This window comes from Marmota monax, unplaced genomic scaffold, assembly GCF_021218885.2.
Source record: "Marmota monax isolate L192 unplaced genomic scaffold, Marmota_monax_Labrador192_F-V1.1 WCK01_AAM20220418_F8-fsc00266, whole genome shotgun sequence".
NCBI classification, from domain to species: Eukaryota; Metazoa; Chordata; class Mammalia; order Rodentia; family Sciuridae; genus Marmota; species Marmota monax.
Window position 1 is genome coordinate 253,111 of NW_026694572.1, and position 19,831 is coordinate 272,941.

Sequence of the window (19,831 nt, forward strand, 5' to 3'; positions counted from 1 at the left end):
CAGGACGCCTAAAGAAGCGTCTAGTGAGTCACAGGACCAGGGTTTGGCCTTCTTAGGTCCTTTCTTTACTCCAGGAGGCCAGTCCCCAGAAGGGGCCCTCGAGGACCTCATTGGATACTTGCCTTCCCTTTACTGACTGGCGTTAACCTAAGCCAGTTAAAACCTTAGAACCCCTTAAATGAAGTCGATGCATGTGGTAGTGGTAGGTTAATGCTGCTATTTCTAACGAGGGCCTCCTTTAGAAAGTTGTCAGACCACGGCAGCTGGAGAAAACTCGTTCCAGTTTGGGGAGGTGTGTAAGTGCCTGTACCCGGGCACGGTGGCCCCCAAGTCTGGTGGGTGTGTCTGCTGCCTCCAGCTACTAACTGAGAATGGCAGACCTTTGGTGGAGGAGCACAGCTGAAGCCAGGGCCCGCCTCTGTCTCCACCTTGGGAATTTTGTGTGATAGGAGGTAGAGAGTGCCACCTCTCTGGCCTAGGAGTCAGGGTCTCAGATCTGTGCTGGCCTCCTCAGACAGTTTACATGCGGGTAGGTCTTTGGCGTCATAATATGCCCTATTTAATTGGAATTGGCAATTGGCGGCCTTCACAGTTTAGGAGATTATAAATGTAAATCTCAGTTTCTGGCTTCTCAGAAGTCCATGGGCTGGGCCTGCGTCCAGGCGTGGGCACCCGGCTCACTCCTTGGCACTCCCAGTGGCTGCATTCGGTGAGGCTCTCCAAGGAATAGCTTCTCTCCAGGAGGCACCTAGCTTTCTCAGGGTAGGACCTGGGTACTGGGCACTGTGCGCATCGGGGTTGCTGGCAGCCAAAAGTACAGTGGGTTTTAAAGAAGCTGTTATTGGAGCTTCCAGAATTGTAGGCTTCAGACACAACATGGTCTGAGTGCTGGACATTCAGGAAACTGAGGGATAAACAGCTAGAACCCTGCAGGCCCTCACACTGTCCTGTGGAACGGCCCCTGGCCTTAGTCTCCACTCAGCCTTTGCAGTAGGGAAACTGCCCACATGCAGAGCCTTGGAAGTCCTCAGGGAGCAGACAGACATCCCCTTGTAGGACCTCTGACCCTCTTGTCTGCATTCTGCACCAACCAGGGTTAGGGTCAGAGGCCAAGGCGCTGGGCTTGGGATGAAGCTGTCATGTGCAGAGGCAATTGCTTCCACCTCTCCCCACCCTTCACAGTCCTCCCCAGCCTGCCAGCCTCCCTCAGGGTCAATGCTAATAGACCCCAGGCCTGCTGTCCACCCCCTCCCCCACAACAGCCCTGTGGTTCAACTGGGTGGACTTTTGCCCTAGTGGTGCGGTGTGGCCTGCTTGGCCATGGGGGCAAAGGCCAGGCCTGCACTGGGTACCAACTGTTTGCTGCTTTTTGGTGCCAGATTTTCTGTGGCATCTGCCTAGTCAGCCCTCCTGGCCTGAGAAATCGTTTCTGGTCTCGGAGTTAGTCAGAGGCTGTCCTGTGAGAGCCAAAAATGGCCAGGTTCTGAGGGGGCACAGCTTGCCCCCTTGGCTCCTTTTCTTGCCCCTCAGCTCACTGAAACCTGCCCTCAGGCACCCTGCCCTCAGACCCCATGTCCACTGACCAGCCCCTGCAGAGCAGCAAAGCCTCAGCCACAGGCCCCTCCTCTCAGCTGTGCCTGCTGTGTGTGGGAGTTGCCAGCCTCTGGAGTCCTGGCTTTCCAATCCCAGCCCCTCTTTGAACAGAGCGGGAGCTGCAGAGAGACCTGTTCTTGTTTTAGCAGATTCAGGGTGTCCTGGGGGTGAACACTCTGTGAGGGGACCTGGCAGGGAGGAGGGAGCCCCTATTCTGTTCTGGGTCCTGTCCTTTTTGTCTTGGAGGCAGGGGCTCTGAGAACCTGTGTGCATAGGGGGTTCGCCCTTCTGGAAGGCATCCTGGTGGGTACCCTGTGCCCTTTCTGGTCTCCTGGTCTAGATCAGTAAACACCAGTGTCCTGGATTTTCATGAAGGACAAAGTGGGTCACGGCTGCTGGCTTTATTAGCCCCTCTGCCCTGGCCAGAGTTGCTCAGCTGCCATTTGATGCTTCACTTCCCGTTGTTTTCTGTTTGCTGCTTCTTGGCCCGAGATGGCCGGGAATCGTTGCTGCAGAATGCCCTAGCCTGGTCAGAGACTCCCTGTGGGGTCTTCACTGGGAGGACCCCTTACTTAGCAAGGCTGGTGCCCGGCAGCTGCAGGTGTCATCAGGGCTGCTGCCCTCTGGTGGTTGCCTGTGGTGACAACATGTAAGCCTTCTCCCCAAGAAACCCAGCTCTGCCATGGAGTGAGAGGGCCGTGGCCTGCCCTGCAGGGGCCTAGGAGGACAAGGCTCTGCAACAGGTCAATCAGGGAGGTGCTGTGGTCACTTCATTCTGACACACCAGCTCTGACAGGCCTGTCCTTGACTTTCAGGGAGAGACAGCAAGTAGGGTACAGGCCCCAGGCCCCGAGCTGTCACCAGAGGAAAGGAGGGTCCTGGAAAGGAAGCTGAAGAAAGAACGTAAGAAAGAAGAGAAGAAGCGACTGAGAGAGGCTGGCGCTGCCGCAGCCCAGCCCCCGCCAGCCAGGCGCTCAGGCGCAGAGCTGGCCCTGGACTACCTCCGCAGGTAATTGCTGCACACGCGCCCACACGAGGGTCTGCTGGCACCGCGGTCACAGATCTCTGTGTCCCCCTTTGCTTACACAATACCCTCAACCTCTGCAACCCCAGACTGGACCTCGGGATGGGAGGTCTCCCTGAGGCCTACGGTGGCCTCCTTCAAAAGCCCTGTCTCCAGGGGTCTGGCCTTGCTCAGAGACAGCACGTAGGTGAGAGTGCTGGGCTGGAGAGAAGTGGCCCTCTGCTGAATGCCGGTCAGGTGCCTCCCTCGTGCCCTTCCCTGCCTGCTTCACATAAGCCTGGGGCAGTCACATACCCAAGAGTCAGGGCCCTGGGAACCTCCCTGTCGTGGTGGTCTCCCAACCCCACCCTTGGCCAGGGACACAGCACAGGGCTGACCTTGGCTCAGGTCCTCATGGTTTCTCCTGTGGACTTTCCAACTATCCCACCCCTGGCCACAGTTTTGGTTCCTTAAATGAACCCTCCTTTACCCATGCCAGAGGGGGCTTTCCCATATACAGCCTGATCACATAACCCCATCCAAGCGTCCCTGCAGGTCCACATTGGGGATGCTGCCCATGGCCATGGTCCCTCCATCTCATCCCCAGTGACTGGGCTCCTGACCCTACTGCAACCACCTGTGCACGTGTGCCCCTACTTCCTGCTCTGGGCGGTAGGGGAAGAAGCACTGACGTGCAATACGATGTGGGTGAGGCTGCGTCATGGTGCAGACACGGGTTGCCGTTCTTCCTGAGTGGAGCATTCCGGCAGACACAGCCACAGACGGGAGTGTGACAGTGGCAGCGGGGACAGAGAGCAAGGATGCTATCATTTGGTGGGTGCAGGTGCCAGCTGGGAAGATGAAAGCCGGTAGGTGGTGGACAGTGGTGGACAGTGGTGGCCACACAACAGTATAAAGGTACTTAGTGCCTCTGAACTATGCCCTGCGTCATCCCACAGCAGGTTTGACATGGGGGAAACCCAGGTGACAGGTAGCCGGGAGCCAGCCTGAGAGAAGACAGAGGGGTAGTCAGAGTGGGTATCTAAGCACGCACTTCTGGGGTGGACATGCCCAGTCCTGATGCCTGCGCTGCTCACCATCCTGTGAAGAGCGACCGCTTCCCCACGGTCACTAGCAGGGTCCTTTTTCATTTTTCAAGCTTCCCCTATTGCTAGCGCTATATAGAGTGATAGGGTTGGGTGCCAGTGGCATCCATGCAAGCATATCCTCTCAGATCAGAGCTGGATTCCTACAACGTCACCCAGAGTGAGTGGGGGCACCTTGTGGGGTGGACCTGCCCCTGAATGGGTGGGAAGACAGTCCCTGACTACACTGTCTCGGTGGTGGAAAGGAGACAGGGTAAGATAGCAGTCACTGTGGCACCTGTGGAGTGCTGGTAACCAGGGGCCCCTCTCAGACCCCATCTCACTGTGAGCATGGATGCAGTCACACCACGGTCTCCCTCTGGGCTAACATTGGCAGGGCCACAGAGGCAGTGTTCCCTCCCCTGTGGTCTCCTCTTGTGGGATCCAGCTGCCCAGTTGGGGTGGGACCTCAGGAATGCAGGAACTGCAACTCTGGGGCGTGGGTCTGGGGCCCACTGTGCCCTCCTAGCTGCTTGGTCTTTTTGCTCCCAATGTCCCCATACCTGCCAGCAGTCAGCAGCCACTCAAAAGGCCATCATGGGGTGGGGGGCAGGCCTAGGGCCACTGGTTAGGTCCCTGGTCTAGAGGACACAAGGAGCTTCGGCTGCATTTGGATCCAGGCCTTCACCACAGGGAAGTCCCAGGCTAGAACGAACCAGGGGAGGTGGTGACGTGTTCTGGGGATCTGCTCAATGACTGAGTGTGCGTGAGGGGCTAACGTGGGAACCAACCCCTGGTCTGTGGGCAGTCGAGGGACTGAAAGCACCACACAGTGGCTTGAATTAGGAAGGGGTATTATGTGGGAAGACACCTGCGATGGGCCTCGGCTAGTGAGATGAGCAAGGACTCCAGAGAACTCAGAACAGCCGGTACCAGACCCAGGGCTGAGGCCCAGACCTTGTGGGATGGGGTTCATGTGCTGTTCCAGGGAGGCCTCCCTGGGGACATGGTGCTGAGAACCCTGAACTCCCCCTCAGAGGACCGAGCGGGAAACGCACCCTGATGTCTCTCCCCCTCCTTCTTCCTACTGTGTCTGACAAAGGAGATATTTCCAAAGGGCCCACCCCGTTTCCACAGAGCAGTTGGTAGAGGGAGGGGCTTGGGGCTGATAGACAGCAAAGGCACCTGGCACAGAGCCTGAGGGGTCTGTCTCCAACCCTCACTCCTAAATGTCCTCTTTCCAAGAGGGTAAGTCAGCTTCCTACAGGGACATGCGAGCTGGAGCCTTGACCATGCAGGTAGCATCCGTGGCCCAGCCTTCTCTTGACTCTGCACGGAGTCCCCAGGTTCCAAGAAGGTAAGCTGGTGTGGCTACCTTTGCCCCAGGGACCATGTGTGAAGCAGGACAGAGCTGTGGTGTTCCCACTCCAGCAGCCGGCAGGATCTGCCAACCCTCAGAAGACAGGCGGTGAGGCTCGAGGCCCAAGCCCTCCCCACTGTGCCCTCCAGCTGGAGTACTGCAGCCCTGTCGTCTTCTTCCCCTCCGTCTTTCTGTCACAGACACCTGTATTCCTGTGTCTGGGCCTCAGGCCTGAAGACTGCTGTCCATGGCAGTGGCTTTGCCCTTGCCTTACCCGGGATTCACTCAGCAGTCCCTTCCCAGCGTGCGGGTCTCACCTCTGAGAGCCTGGCCTGCCGTCCTGGCCCAAGTGCTCTTTGTCGTCCTCTTTGTCCTCTTCTTCCCCCGCAGCCCTGACAGCACTTAGGGGCCAGGTCAGTTCAGGCACCACCAAGCTGCTGTAGCAAAGACCAAGCACTGCGAAGCCCTGGGATAGGACATCTCTGTGCCTGCCTGACAACTGAGCAGCCCAGACTGGCATGGCAGCCCTCCTTCTCCCTCTCTCTCGGTGCACACTGCGAGGCCCACAGGCTGTCCCTGCCCCCATGAGCAGGAGGCAGAGTGACGCACTTCCTCATGGACACTCCCAGCCCCACCTGTCCTGGCCCAGCCTCCACTGACCTGCCTAGACACAGGGAAACCTAGCTGTCCTACTCATCAGAGGAGGAAGGGCCGCCAGGACTTGGCAATCCCATGCAAGAGAAGCTTTTTTTCTAAATATTTTTTTAGTTGTCAATGGACCTTTATTTTATTTATTGATATGCAGTGTTGAGACTCGAACCCAGTGCCTCACACATGCTAGGCAAGTGCTCTGCCACTGAGCCCCAGCCACAGCCTGCAAGAGGAGCTTTTTGAAGAAGCCTGAACTCAGGAAGTTCAGAATGCTCACTTTGTGGTTGAGAGGTCACAGATGAGTGGGATTGAAAGAAATGGCCGCAAGCCATCCAGCCTTTATGTCCTGTTACAGTGTGGGCCAAGATTGGCCAAGGGGCTCGGCAGCCTGCTGAGCTGGCACATCTTCCTGACCAGGACTCTCGGCACCATGCTGCCCCCAGCAGATTCAGCTCCTCACCTCAGAGAGGGACTGTACAAGGCCCCAGGACACCACAGCTTCAGCCCTTAGCACAGGAGGGGCTTGGCCAGTCCGCACTCTGAGATGCTTGTCTCAATTTCCTCAGGTGGGCCCAAAAGCATAAGAATTGGAAATTCCAGAAGACGAGGCAGACGTGGCTCCTGCTGCACATGTACGACAGTGACAAGGTCTGTGCACACCCCAGGGGAAGGGTCTCCCAGGTGGCAGGCCTATGCAGAGGTCACAAGCTGCAAGACTGTCCTGATGGTCCCATGGGGAGCCCAACCTTCCCCCCCACCTACATTTGAAGCAGAGTGACTCCTGCCCCTGCCAGGTCCCTGGCACCAGCCTTGAAGGTCCAGGCAAACCTGCACCCTGTGGAGGCCCCTGCCCGTGTGTGCAGGGCACAGGTGCACACTTCTTTTCAGAGCCGATTTTATTTCCTGAAGGGAGATGGGATCTAGACACACAACCCCAAGCCGTGAAGGCCCGGCCCCCACAGGCCACAGTCATGTAGCCTCCACACTCCCGCGGGCACCCAGGGGCGTTCCTTCCACACCAGCACCCTCAAGTTTCCTGTACACCGTTCCAGGCATCTCAGGTGCGCTGTATGTGTTAGGGTGCAGGGGACACCTGTGTCTGCAGACAGACCAGGTGAGGGCCATGCCTGTCTCACCTATGTCCCCGTCTCAGCCAGGACATCCAGACACAGATCTGTGGCCTGCCATGGTGGGTGTGCATTGGTTTCACTGATCTTGAAATGGAACAAATTCAGAGGACATTCATTTCCCCCCACAAAGTGGCAGGTCACAGAGATAAGTATCCATGCTGTCTCTCAAGAGTGTTATAGTTCCAGCTCTTATACTCACGGCACCAGTTGCTTAGATTGCATCTGTCTGTCATAAAGAAGGTCTCCAACTTTGTGCCTTTGCTTATGGGTGGGTGCCTAGCATCCTCTGCCACCACTGGAAGACTATTTCCCCTCCATGAATTGGCACCTGTTGAAAATAAATTGGTGGGAGGTTGGTTTCTGGGCTCTATTCTATTCTATTCTGTTGATCTATGTGCCTGTCTTTATGCTAGTACCTTGCTGTCTGGAAGATCAGGAAGCCACACATTTTGGTGGCAGCTGCCTCTTTAGAGGTGACAACACAGTACCCTGGAGCCAGGGCCCAGCCAGGCCTGCAGTGCACCCTGCCTACTGTGTCCTCCGACCCCAGACTGTTTGAGCTTCTCTTCTCGGGTCTGCTGAGCTCTGTCAGGCCTGTCTTCCATCCCCCAGACTACTGTGAATGTCACCGCCTCGCCCATTCTTTATCCTAGCTAATCTATTTCTTTAAAACTTGCTGGTTTGGTGGCATTCAAGAGGGCATGGTGGCGCTAGCCTCTAAACATAGGAGCATCTGAGGCTGGTGAAGGAAATGGCTGAGGCAGGGAAGTTGGCCCTCTCTTCCTGTGTACCTGGACTCTTGTCCTCGGCAGGGCAGGAACACCATAGCTTGAGGGCCCTTCACATGGCCCTGTGGGGGCCCAGGTGGAAAAACACTGTGTGCCCATCTTCTGCTGCTCAGGTCTGTGTGTCGCCTTGCTCTGGCCCTGACCCGCTCCCCTTCTCCCGCCGCCAGGTTCCCGACGAGCACTTCTCCACCCTCCTGGCCTACCTGGAGGGGCTGAAGGGCAGGGCCCGGGAGCTGACGGTCCAGAAGGCGGAAGCCCTGATTCAGGAGCTGGATGAGGCGGGCTCGGAGGCCGCCCTGCTGGAGAAGGCCCAGCGCCTCCGACAGGTGCTGCAGCTGCTGTCCTAGTGCAGGGATGGAGTGGCACTCGGCTGCCCTGGGCTCTTCAAGACACATTGAGGGTCTTCATTGGCCCAAAAGGAGCAAAGACGAACATGAGTAGGTCAAGCCACGTAGGGGCACCAGACCCTTGGAAGGACCCCTGGACCCTCCTTCTGAACTCCTGACCTGCCTTGATCAGGGACTGTTTTCATGGGCGACCAGATCTTTGTACCTTCAGAACAGCATGATCTCCCTGAAGAAACCCCGGGACACCAGCTCCAGCCCCAAGTGGCCCCAAAACCCAGATATCTATTTTTCTACCAGGAGTATCTTAAGAACTGGCCCTCCCCACCAGCTGTGCTTCCTCAGTGTTTGGGGTGTGGGTCCCCAAGTCGGTCCCTGCACCTTTCATCTGACAGCCCTTCCAGCGTGGGCCTCGCCTCCTTGTGTGGCCTCCAGTCTGGCTTCAGGGAAACCCTTGGGGGCAGCAGTCCAGAGCCTGTGCCTGTGCTGCCCCATTTTCAATAAAAATCAGCCTGTCCTCACTCTGGCGGAGGTTGTGGAGGGCTGTCCGGGTAGGCATGCTTCAGCCGCCACTCCCGTCTTCAGGAGCCTCCCAGGACAGCATCCCTGCTCTCTACTGACATTTCTAGCAGCCATGCTCTCAGGTTGCCTTTTCCAGGTATCATAGTGACCGTCCTGGCCAGGACATACCCCTGCACAGCAGAACAGGGGTTCCCACCCCTGACTGTCCAGTCACATGGGATGTGCAGGAGCTGGGCAGCCAGGGAGAAGCTGCCGTTGGGGAGGGGAGCCGCCAGGGTAAGAAGGGCTGAGGCTGAATCCAGGCTACCTGCAGAAGACCTCAGGGCCCAAGAGTGGCCCCAGTGGTTCCCAGCCTCCTCAGCCAGTGAGAGTGGCACCAGCCCTTGCCTGGTCACCTTTACAAAGCAAGATGCTCAGGCCTCAACTGCCACCCAAGAGGGTATCCTTAAACACACCTATGGCCCTTGCACATGGCCTTTAATAAAAGTGGAGTGCAGGCCCCCCTCTGAATGATCAGTATCCCCCTGGAGCCAGCCACTGCAGGACTCCTGAGGCAGACAGAGGACACAGCCCCACCTGGTCCTCTTCGGACATGTACCCAGCCACAGGGGGCAAGCTACCTGTGGGTGCTCCAAACTCACCCATCAAGCCACTCCAGCTACACTAGTGGACAAAAGTGAGTTGTTCCCCAGGGCTGGTGACTGATTCTGGTCACCAGCGCTTGGGTCAGGAGCGAAGCACCATGTGCGTGCACACCTGTGGGCAGCGGGATGGCGGTGGCCTTGCTGGGTGCAGCCCCCGCAGAAGCACATCCCTTTCTCCCAAGGCCAGTCATAGCCTGGGCGAGCCTGGCATGCAGACCCCTTGTCACCTGTCACCACAGATCCCCTAGACTCTTGGATTAGAAGAGACCCAAGGGTCTCACCACCAGGGTCTCGCCTGCTCGCAGTCTGGGGCTCCTTGCCGCCCCCCAGGCAGTGTGTGGCCCTGGCTCTGTTCCTCTGCAGTGGAGATGCTCATCACACAACATGCCCACATATCCTGACCCATGTGGTAGCCACTAACCCACGGTGGCCCTTGGGAACAGCATGTGAGGAGTCCCGGGCCTTATGCCATTGGATAGGGTCACAAACAGACCGCCCACCCCACCCCCCCATGGATCTATAATCCACATGCTGGCACCTCAGCCCTGCAGAGCAGCTGCCTGCAGCCCAGGGTAATGACACGTGCGCCGTTGGGTGCAGCTCCACTGTTGCCGAACTTTGAGGCGTCTTAGGTTAGTACACCAAGAAGTAGGTAGGCAGCGATAAAGACCCACAAGGTACAAAGAAGGGACAGGTGATTTTAAAAATCAGGGTTGATAGATCAAGAACAGCTCCTGATTTTCTGGCAGCCAAGTTAGAAAGGAAATGTGAAGAAGACCTCACTGTCTGTGGAAACCGGTGTTGGAGACCTGGGCCCACTTGACTTCAACACCAGCATTCCCCTGTCACCTGCTGGAGAAGGGATCTTTTCTTTCTAAGCCTGTGGTCACAGAGTGCCAATCTCCACAGCATCTCTGGCAGAATGTGCAGAGGGAGATGATCAAGAGACCACCTGGGACCAAGCAGCTCCTTGGGGGGGGTCCTTTGATGCCACTCAGAGGTGGCACTCTCTGATGAGACCCCAGGGGGGACCAGAATGTCAAAGATTGAGCTGCGATGGGCTGGGGCTGTAGCTCAGGGTTAGAGCACATGTGAGGCACTGGGTTCAATCCTCAGCACCACATAAAAATATTTTTTTAATTAAAAAAAAAAAAAGATTGGGCTGCGAGTCCTTGCCTTGCCCACAGCTCACAGGGGATAAGTTGCATCTGGAAACCTCAAGTGATGGCTATCTCCCCCTCTGCCCCTGCAAACTGGAAGTATTCCCAGTGTCCATTGCACAGGAACTGGACAAAGTGACACTTAACATCAAAAAGGAAGAACTGTGGACACAAACAAGGAAGTGCCACCAGAGTCCACTCATGAGGTCCCAGGAGCTGCTCACTAACAGACAGCAAAATGTACTGATGGAGCTGACCCAGAGGGCCGAGGGGGCTCCAGGTGGAGCACTGTGTCCTGACGGAGATGGCCTCACATGCCTATGGGCAGACCTTATGCCTTACATGCATAATTCCTCACTAAAGTTGATTTTAATAAACTAGTGTTCCCCAGGACACCTCTAGGACAGACACACCTTCAGGAGAAAGGTCACAAAGACATCTGCAGGACAAAGCCTGCTGGCAACATGAGGTGACAGTGTTTGTTTCCTCCTAAGGTTCCTCTTTATCAGCAGGTGTGTGCATGGCTTGACCAACCAGAAACCACTGTTCAAAAGTCAGAATGGTGTTGGGAGCCATGGCGTGCAGGTGGACTGGCACAGGAACTCTGGGTGAGGGGCAGGCGCTGACTGGGGTGGTGGGACCCTCACAGATCCACTGGGCACCTGGAGACCAGCCCCTGAGGAGGTAGCTTCTGTCCGCTGTGTCTTGAAGGGTGTGTGTTTAGGCACGGTTCTGAGATCTCAGAACGGAGGCCGTGTTGGGTCTGTCTTGCGCTCTTCCTGGAGCAGTTGCCTGCTGTGTCTTTCTCTTTTCCTGATTGTCCCTCTCTGACTTCTCTGATGTGGCAGGCTGGGCTTCTGCTGTCCTCCTGCTCTTCGCTGGTGCTGGCTCCCACACCCTCCTCCTGGTGGCACAAGCTTTCTGGCAGCTCCTGGGCACAGGTACTGTGCCTGGTCACCATCCCCTGCCTCCCAGCTGAGCGCAAGTTACACCCCAACCTCAGTTTCCGTATCTGTCCTCAGGGACCTCAACCTCTCATACCTTCCTCATTTTCGTGGGGGGGGGGGGTGGGTCACAGATGATAAAGTAAAGAACCTTCAAGCTGAGTAGTAATTAAGGTTAGAATCCTCTGGATGCACCCACATGGCATCTTGCCCAGCAGAGCAGGGATTCACCCACCTGCTTCCAAGCCCACTTGTCCAGTTCCCGGCCTCCTGGGGCAGGTGTGAGCAGCATCACCCCAGGGTACAGCAATGGGCAATAGTGGACAGTCCTCCCACCCAGAATCCAGCACATGCTGGAGTTTTGCCTCACGCTGGAGATGGGCTTCTCCAGGCTGCAAGTGGCCCCCGGACTCTGGGTGATGATCTCACGACCCCATCACCTGTGTCTTGAGTGTCGGCTGAGTCTCCCCAATGCTGGGAAGAAGGGACCAGCATTTCCCCAGATAGTCCTTGGGTCAGCTGAAGTTGAGGCCAGGTGAGATTAGTTTGTTCTGTTGGAAAAGCTCCCCCTTGGTGCTGGGACAGGTTCTTTCTGCCCTCAACCTTTAAATGACAGGTTCCAAACGTGAGAATAGAGGAGCAGATACTTATGTGCCTGTCGCCTAGCTCTTCCCCAGAAAGACTGGATGCAGCCAAGCTCCCCTCACCTCCTTGACCCACTCCTTCACGTGACCACAGTGTCAGCACCTTGTCCCTGCAAGCCTCTGTTGCAGTGACCTTCCCCCGGTTATTGGGAGCTTGCTGCGCCCGCTCTGGGGACTGGAGATGTGTCATGCTGCTCCTGTGGTCCAGCCGCTCTCCCAATCTCGGGGCGCTGCTCCACGGCAGGAAAGCTACAGTTCCTTTTCTTTCTCCAGGAGGGGCCACCTTTTGTGCATGTGAAGTCCCTGGACCAGGGACCCTATCCCACTCAACTGACTGGCCCGCACTGTCACAACCCTGAGTAAGCAGTGCCCCCCCAATCCTTGTGGCTGGGTGCCTCCCTTGCTCAGAAGGTACCCCTTTGCTATTTGGGTGTCATCCACATCCCCAACTGGGCCTCCACCCACTCAGCAGCTGGTTCCTGTGTCCTCTACCAAGGTCATGGTCAAGGCGTGGGGCAGAGATTTGGCAGATGAGTGGGGATCAGAAGGACCCTAAGAAAGGTTCCTGGAGGTAACAATTAGCTTGGAAGCTGCCCCACTTCCCTTGCTAGCCCTCTGACTCTGGAGCCACCATGCTGACAGGAGGACCAACCCCCTTCCCCTTGTCACAGCGAGCCTTGAGTGTCCCCACCTGCAGCCCACCAGGCTCCCAGGACAATGGCCTGAACCGAGGCGGGTTTGAAGAAGGCTTGCCAGGTACAAAGCAGGACCCCAGCTAAGGCTGGACCCCAGGATGGTGCACCACATGCGAATGTCCATAGTGGTCTCTGTGGAGAAGCCCCACCTCTGGAAGGCCTGGGAGCCATCAAGGCCAGGTGGGGGGCAATCTCGGCTTTCCTGCACCCCAGGTGTGCACCCCAGAGCTGGCTGCTTCAATGGTGAAGGGAGACTCCCCCAAGGATCCCAAAAATGAGCTGAGAATCAGGCAGAAGCACCGGAGCTTCCAGCCCAGCCCATGTAGCCTGGAGATCTGAGAGACAGGTAGCCCCGTGGGCAGTGTGATAACACCCAACCTGAGGCCCTGCCCCACGGCCTGGGTGCATCATGAGAGAAGGGAAGCTTCTTGTGCTTCGGGCATGTCAGGGTGTGGGTCTCCCTTTCTGCACCAGGATCCCGTGAGGTTGGCAGACAGCAGGTCAGGGTCAGCAGCCTCCTGAAATGGCCTTGAACCTCACCTGCCAACACAGCCTGACTTGGGTGGTGGCTGCCCTGAGTGGCCCACCTCCCCTGAGGCGTCTCGGGGCTGCCCCTCCCTGTCCAGGGCATGGCTGTGGGAGTGCTCAAGGGCTTGCCTGGGACCTCCGTTCCTCCACGTGCTGCCTATGCCCAGCCCTGGGGGAGATCAGCAGAGTGACCCTCGTGGGGTTAGGGGCCTCCCCTCCTCAGCAGCCTCTCCATTCCCTGTGGACACCTTGGTTTGGGGTTGGCCCCTGGACTCTCAGCATCTCCACCCTGCACCTCCCTCAAAGCTCAATGGTCCTGCAGTCGTGGTGACCCATTTCACCAGTGAGTAAACTGAGGCACAGGGTGGGAGGAATTTGTTTCAGGACCCCAGGTGTTGGGACAGACCATGAAGCCTTGGCCCCAGTGCCCATACAAGCTAAGTGTGAGCTGGCCTTTAAGGAGTATGCACTTGGCTCTGGCTGGGGGCTGGAGGCAGCAACTAGTGACATTCAGAGGACTCTGGGCATGGCTCTCAGGTGCACCAAGAATGAGGTAGGTCATGGGACTCCTGGACTAAGACCAATCTCTGGGTAGACGTCACCCCTGAGCCTAGGCATCACCCTGTATTTCCTTGTACCCCAAAACTGTACATGCCTGGTGGACACTGGCCCTGGTAGGGAACTGGATAGTAGGGAATAGATCAGAGAGACACTCTGAGGGTGACTGCAGAAAAGGCACCAGAGGACATGGGAGGTAAGGAATGAGGAAGAAAGGCAGGGAGGGGTGTCCTGCTGCCCTGGAAGCAAGAGTGGAGGAGGGAATCCATGTTTGTGTGCAATCCTGGGAGGGAGCCCAGGGCCTCAGAGGCACAGACTCGGGCGGGGTCAGGGTGTTTGGCTATGGAGGGGCACTTCTGTCCCCGTGGTATTTAGATGAGGTTGTTACCAGCCCATACTGGACAGGACAGCCCTACCCACCGTGGACAGGTCTGTGGCATGGAAGCCATGTGGTGGCTGCGGTCAAGGTGGGGCCCAGAGAGGTGCTGACCAGGGAGTGGGGCCTGGCAGTGTTCCTGCTCAGGAGCGCTGCCCCCCACCCCTGCCGTCCATACTAGAGGCCCAGGAGGGGCAGCCCCTGGGAGTTTGCCCAGTGGAAGCTCCTAGGGCCAGGGCACTGCCCGCAGGGTGTGAGCACGGGGCCGCATGGTGAAGGCTGGGGCAGGAGTGGTGTCCAGGGCAGTGGGGCTGATGCCAGGTGGAGGCAGTAGGCGGTAGCGCTGGAGGAGGCCAGCGAACAGCAGGAAGAGCTCCATCCTAGCCAGGCTCTCCCCCACGCAGACTCGGCGGCCTGTGAGGGTAAGGGAGACACCAAGTGGGTGCCAGGCCTGCTCCCAGAGGGGGCGTTGCTGTGGAGGTGCTAGGGAGCATGCCCCAAGGGCCAGAGACCAGACATCCCAGAAGGGCTTGTCGCCTGTGGGCCTCTGGCCCCAGCCCTAGTACCTGTGGAGAAGGGTAGGAAGGCAGCCCGCTTCACGAAGTGCCCATCCGCATCCAGGAAGTGGCCCGGGTTGAACTGGTCCGGGGTCTCCCACTGTGTCTTGTCCAGGAGCACTGAAGTCAGCAAGGGAATCACAGGTGTGCCCTGTGGGGGCCAAGAGGAGGACCCCAGAAATGGGGTGAGGGGCCTCTGAGGAGGTTTCCCTGAGGATGAGGCTCCTACTGACCCCACCTAGCCTGACCCTCGGGACACAGAGGAGGACCCTGATCCCCAGGCTCTGGTGTCCCAGGTAGGAGGTGCTGTGAGGTTGGGGTGACGCCTTCCTTGTTCCAATGGGGGAAATCTCTGTGCTGTCAGGCACCAGCCCCAAGACTTGGCATCTCAGAGTCCAGCGATCCTGACCAACCCTGAGCAAGAGGGAAGGAGAGAATGAGGCCCAGCTGGGCCCCCACCTTGGGGAGCAGGTAGCCACCCAGCTGAGTGTCAGCAGCTGTGCAGCGGGGCACGTGGGGCAGGAGCGTGATGTACCGCTGGACCTCATGCAGCACTGCGTTGGTGTAGGGCAGTACCCTCTGGTCCTCAGGCCGGGGCAGCCTCCCAGGGCCCAGTACATGGCCCAGCTCCTCCTGCACACGGCCTGTACCGGAAAGTGGTACCATGTCTGAGGAGGACCCCATCACCTTGCCCTGGGGGTACCCAGCCACATGCGAGGCCTCACCCTGCACGCCTGGGTATTTGGCCATCAGCAGGATGGCCCACTGCAGTGTGGCGGAGGTGGTCTCTGTGCCAGCCATGACCATGTCCAGCACACAGGCCACAGCGTTGTCCTCTGCAAAGAGGCCCTCTTGGTCATCCCCCTGTGAGGCAGGTGGGCAGAGCTTGAGGTCTTGAGGTCTGTCCACTCCAGCCCCAACCCAGGACAGAAAAATGAGCACCCACTCACCACCTCCAGTGCCCCAGACCAGGCACTAGGAATGCCCCATTTCACACCTCCCCAGCCCCAGTCCTGGAGTCCACAGGGACTCCCACAGGCCTCCTGGTTTTCCCCTACCTGACCCTGCTGGATCAGAGCATCCACGAAGCTCTGCGCAGGGCCACCCTGGGGCGTGGGGGAGGCCCGCGCCTGCAGGAGAGTCCTCAGGATGACACGCACTTCCTCGATCTTGCGCAGGACAGGCCGGTGCAGCTGGAGCAGGGTCCCCAACCAGGGGTAGATGTTGAACAACTGGGACAGAGGGCAGGGTGGTGGGGTGGGGCCAGGCACCTGGTCCCCGCGGGGGGAGCCCGTCCATCCAGCAGCAAGGGTGTCCCCATCCAGGGCTTCAAAGGTGCTGGGGCATGTGCCACCCACGGCCACAAGAGGGCGCCTGGCTGGAGGCCTGCGGCCCTACTGGGGGTCCGGGGACTCAGGAAACCTCAGTCGCGAGCATGGAGCCATCTGACAGTAACACACCTGGCGGCTTTATGCAAACAGGCTGCCTGTGACCATGCCCCCTTCCACCTGCTAAAGTGAAGAGGAAGGAAGAGGGGGCATTTGCTGCTGCAGATTATCACCCACTCTGGGAGTTGCACAGAGGTGGAATCTGAGGAGCCAGGGTGTCCCCCACCAGCAGGTGGATGCCAGCTGCTGTCCAGCTGACCCTCAGACACTTGCTTTCCCAGGACACCAGCAATCGTGGACAGAAACTCCTCAAGGCGCTCCAAGGTGAGAATCAGGCACGGGTAGGAAGGGCCATGGGACTGCCCCACAGAGCCCCATTGGGAGGGACTCCAGGGGAGGGCTCTGGAGTTGGGCGGGTTGGCCTGGTGCCCCTAAGAGCAGGACAGCCTCACTCTGACTACAGTGGGTCACGGGCTGCAAAGTTTGAGGACCAGCCCCGGGCACTGCTGTGCTGTCCCACCTCACCTCCTGGGACCTCATGCCAGGGACAGCAGAGTGACAAAGCACACCTGCTGCCAAGTCCTGCTGTCAATCCCACAAGCAGCACACCTGGTGTCTAGGCTTCAGCTAACTCACAGTTAGAGACGCCAAAGACGGACGTGTGGAATCTGTAGACTTTGGAAAAGAAATGACACGTACCCCCATGATGTCAGAGAACGGATTTTGTGGTTTCTGTAATGTGGTGAAGGACCTGGGCTGGGACCCATGTCTCTGGGTCCTACCCACCTGGGGGAGGAGTGTCTGGCCCCACTCCTCACCTTGGAGCAGGTGTGACTGTGACTGATGGGGCACTGGGAGAAAATGAGGATCCCCTGCTCCAGACCTACTATTTCCCACGGAGCACAGAGGCTGGTCTGCGGGCGTGCAGCCAGGGGGTCACCAAGGGAGTACAGACTCAAGCTCTCGACCCAAGTCCAGGCTCCTTTTGCTGACGGTTGGGGTGAAGGATGATGCTGGACACCCCCAGTCCTACTCTCCCCAGGGTCTACCCTACCTCTAAGGGCTCAGCTCCCATGAGGCAGCGACCTCTCACCTGTAGGCTGGGTGACCCCAGGAGAACCATGACCTCATCAATGAGACCCAGCAGGGACACAAACATGGTGTCCTGGTAGTCAAACCGCTGGCCGAAGAGGAGTGCGAAGGTGATGTTGGAGGGAGCCCAGCCCAGCAGGTCCAGAGGGAAAGGCCGGCCTGCAGGGGAGACGGGCCTCAGGCAGGCAGGGGACCCCAGGGAGAGGTGTCCCAGCCCCTGCTCACCTCCATAGCTATCCAGCTGTCCCATGAGACACGCCAGCTCCTGCAGCACCTTGTCGGCCATGGGCGCCTGCCCCACGCCCAGGCTATGCAGCACACGCACTGTGAATTGGCGGGCAGCCCTCCAGCGCGCCCCAGAGGAGAAGAAGATGCCTGTGGGCGGACACGGAGATGCTGTGTGGCCGTCACCCTGCCCTGCATGGCAGGCAGGAGCAGGTGGGGCCACCTGGGTCAGCAGGGCCTGGCGGAGGGGTCTCGGTTCCACCCTCCTGTTCTCTGGGGGTTGGCCAGGGTTAGCAGGCCCCTTCTTGGCTTGTGATGGGAAGACCCTAAGGGCTCCTGTTCCCCTGGCCCAGCACCAGCCCAGAGGTCAGTCCCCACCTTCTACTGCAGAGAACCACACACCTACCCCCGCCTTGCTGGATGAGCTGAAAGATGGGGATGGGGGGCCGATCCGCCAGCTCCTGCCCAGTGCCCACCAGGGCCTCCCTCACAGCCTCATAGCCGGACAGCACCACAGTCTTCTGGCAGCCCAGGTGGACGGTGAACATTGGCCCATAGCGCTTGGAGAGCTGGTGGGGGCAGCAGGGGTCAGGTGGGCAGCCCCTACCCATCAGGCCCTCTGGGGTCCACTTGGGCAGAGCACGGCTGGGTGGACGAACTGGGGGAGACTCTTCAGGGCGTAGGGGGCATGCAGGGCCATTTTGGGGGACCCATAGAACCATTCCCAGTCTACTGGGGTGCTGCCTTTTGGTGCTGGGAATGACTTTCACGGGTTTTCTTTTCAGAAGGAATCCCAGGGGCCCTCAAGACCCACGACCAGGCTGCAGGTGGCCTGGGGCTGCACAGGCAGCAGGCTGGACAGTCCCTCCGTGCTGTGGCCCTCCTTGGACTTTAGCTTGGTCAGCGGCACCCCCCCCCAACCTGCACCAAAGGAGGGACAGAAGCAGCACCCAGGCCATGGCTGGTCAGTTCTGACTCTGACCTTCACTGGCTGAACAAGGACAGAGAACAGTTCACATCTGGGCTGCCCCCAGCCTTTCCCGTCACGCTCCTCCCTCTGTCCTAATGGCATCTCTGCCCAGGAAGGCGTCATCTCCCCATTTTAAGCCCAGGACACTGAGGTTCAGGAGCAGGAGGTGAGCTGCCTTTGGCTACTCATGTCTGAGGACGGAGCTGGGCCTGCTCCTGCCCAGCACCAATCTAGGGCCTGAGCCCCTGAGCCTGGTGCCCAGGGCCAGGTGGGGCCCAGGTGTCCTGCCCTAGGGAAGGTGTGACAGGGCCAGTTCAGCCCAGGGCTGCAGCCCTCTGCTGCCTGCCCATCTGCAGTCCTGGAGAGGCCATCTGGGGGACTCTGGAGACAGGAGCCCCTTGTAGGGAGAACTCTTAGGAACTGCAATGGGGCAGGGGATGGGGGCTGGTCTCTGGTGAGGGCTTTGGGGACTAAATGGAAGGGGCTGCTTTGGGGTTGTGGGGACAGGGTGCCAGCCCATGCAGGGGACAGGGCTGGTCAGCCCTCACAGGGCAGATCCGGGCTCTGTGTCTCCCTGAGTCAGCCTGCCCACAGCTGCACGGCAGGAAAGCCAGCCTTCAACTTGGCCGAGAAACTTCCATCACTAGCTCTTCAAGGAGGAGCCACACCTAGTGGGCATCCCACCCGCACCAACCTTGACCTTCCTGAAAGTGCTTCCCAAAGGCTGCCTCCTGCAGGAGCTCTCCCTGCCCGCTAACCCTGGGCAGCTTCCCTGTGGGGTGGGTGGCTCTCTCTTCCCAAGATCAGGGTAGGGGCACTCCTCTTGCATCCCAGTGGGCCCAGCACCATGCTGAATGGATGGTGTAAACTGGGTTTGGCTTCCTCAGGGACAGGCCTGGAACACGGCCACCATCTGGCTGAGGGAGTCGAGCGGGGCTACCCAGGCCTACCTCCATCAATGACCGGTCCTGTTGCGAAACACTCAGCAAGTGCAGGTTCCCCAGGAGCGGCAGCGGGCGAGGCCCGGGGGGCCATCGCAGGGCTGGGGAGGGGCTGCGGGCAGAGGCACGGAGCAGCCCCCAGAGGCCCAGGAGGACCAGGAGCCCCAAGAGCAGCAGGGCCATGCGGACAGCGGGAGGCAGGGCCCCAGTTCCCCTCTGGGCCCCATCTGCCCGTGCCTTATAGCCTCCCTCCCAGAGGGCGTGCCAGCACCCCACCCGCCCCACCACCCCGAGAATGTGGAACAAGCAGTTTGCAGGGGACAGCCCCAGCAGGAGGCTTAAAGCTACAGCTGCGTGGAATGCGGGTTGAGTGTGTGATAGGGGCCCAGGGTGGCTGGGAGCCCAGGAGGCCATGGGACTGTCTGGGATCAGGCATCCAAGATCTCTACACCCCAAGAACTTGCCCCAGGGTCCAGGCACTCGGGCTGTTGTATCCCTGCCTCCGGGACTGCCAGCCTGCCTTGGTCTCCCCATCAGAATGGGGCTCACAGGGCTCCAGGGCCTGGGCCCTGCCTCTGAGGGGAGGAGCCGCCCCCAACCGCCCCCAGCTCTGAGTTTCCCTCAGCAGGACCC

At 58.9% G+C, this 19,831-nt stretch overlaps 2 protein-coding genes across 8 annotated transcripts in view; one reads left to right on the plus strand and one right to left on the minus strand.

Annotated features, from left to right (window-relative positions):
• Positions 1 to 8,475, plus strand: part of CUNH7orf50 (chromosome unknown C7orf50 homolog) — a 117,126-nt gene extending 108,651 nt beyond the window's left edge. For all 4 annotated transcript variants that reach the window (XM_046421032.2, XM_058571690.1, XM_058571689.1 and 1 more), the window contains exons 3-5: positions 2,409 to 2,602; positions 6,259 to 6,340; positions 7,778 to 8,475. In XM_046421032.2, coding sequence (XP_046276988.2) covers positions 2,409 to 2,602; positions 6,259 to 6,340; positions 7,778 to 7,957 — 456 coding nt within the window. In that variant the 3' untranslated portion in view covers positions 7,958 to 8,475. The remainder of the gene's footprint in view (positions 1 to 2,408; positions 2,603 to 6,258; positions 6,341 to 7,777) is intronic.
• Positions 8,476 to 10,630: 2,155 nt separating this feature from the next.
• LOC124076925 (cytochrome P450 2W1) lies at positions 10,631 to 19,418 on the minus strand. 4 transcript variants are annotated; one of them, XM_046421010.2, is made up of 9 exons: positions 19,208 to 19,418; positions 17,694 to 17,856; positions 17,288 to 17,437; positions 17,064 to 17,221; positions 15,641 to 15,814; positions 15,308 to 15,446; positions 15,042 to 15,226; positions 14,592 to 14,733; positions 10,631 to 14,439 (listed from the first exon to the last, which is right to left on the minus strand). In XM_046421010.2, exons 1-9 carry the CDS (start codon positions 19,379 to 19,381, stop codon positions 14,252 to 14,254), a joined length of 1,473 nt encoding a protein of 490 aa, XP_046276966.1. In that variant the 5' UTR covers positions 19,382 to 19,418; the 3' UTR covers positions 10,631 to 14,251. The 4 variants fall into 4 exon arrangements, with proteins under 4 accessions (XP_046276966.1, XP_058427669.1, XP_046276965.1 ...); XM_058571686.1 differs by having other exon boundaries at positions 15,042 to 15,446; XM_046421009.2 differs by having other exon boundaries at positions 17,064 to 17,437.
• Between the last annotated feature and the right edge of the window lie 413 nt (positions 19,419 to 19,831).

What these genes read in the sequence shown, in the direction of transcription:
- LOC124076925 (XM_058571685.1), bottom strand. Translation starts at nt 19,381, where the DNA reads ATGGCCCTGCTGCTCTTGGGGCTCCTGGTCCTCCTGGGCCTCTGGGGG. An exon ending in GCTCATCCAGCAAGGCGGGG is followed by an intron (nt 17,438 to 17,693) that starts GTAGGTGTGTGG and finishes GTCCGCCCACAG; the next exon opens with GCATCTTCTTCTCCTCTGGG. An exon ending in CTCTGATCCAGCAGGGTCAG is followed by an intron (nt 15,447 to 15,640) that starts GTAGGGGAAAAC and finishes CCTGCCTCACAG; the next exon opens with GGGGATGACCAAGAGGGCCT.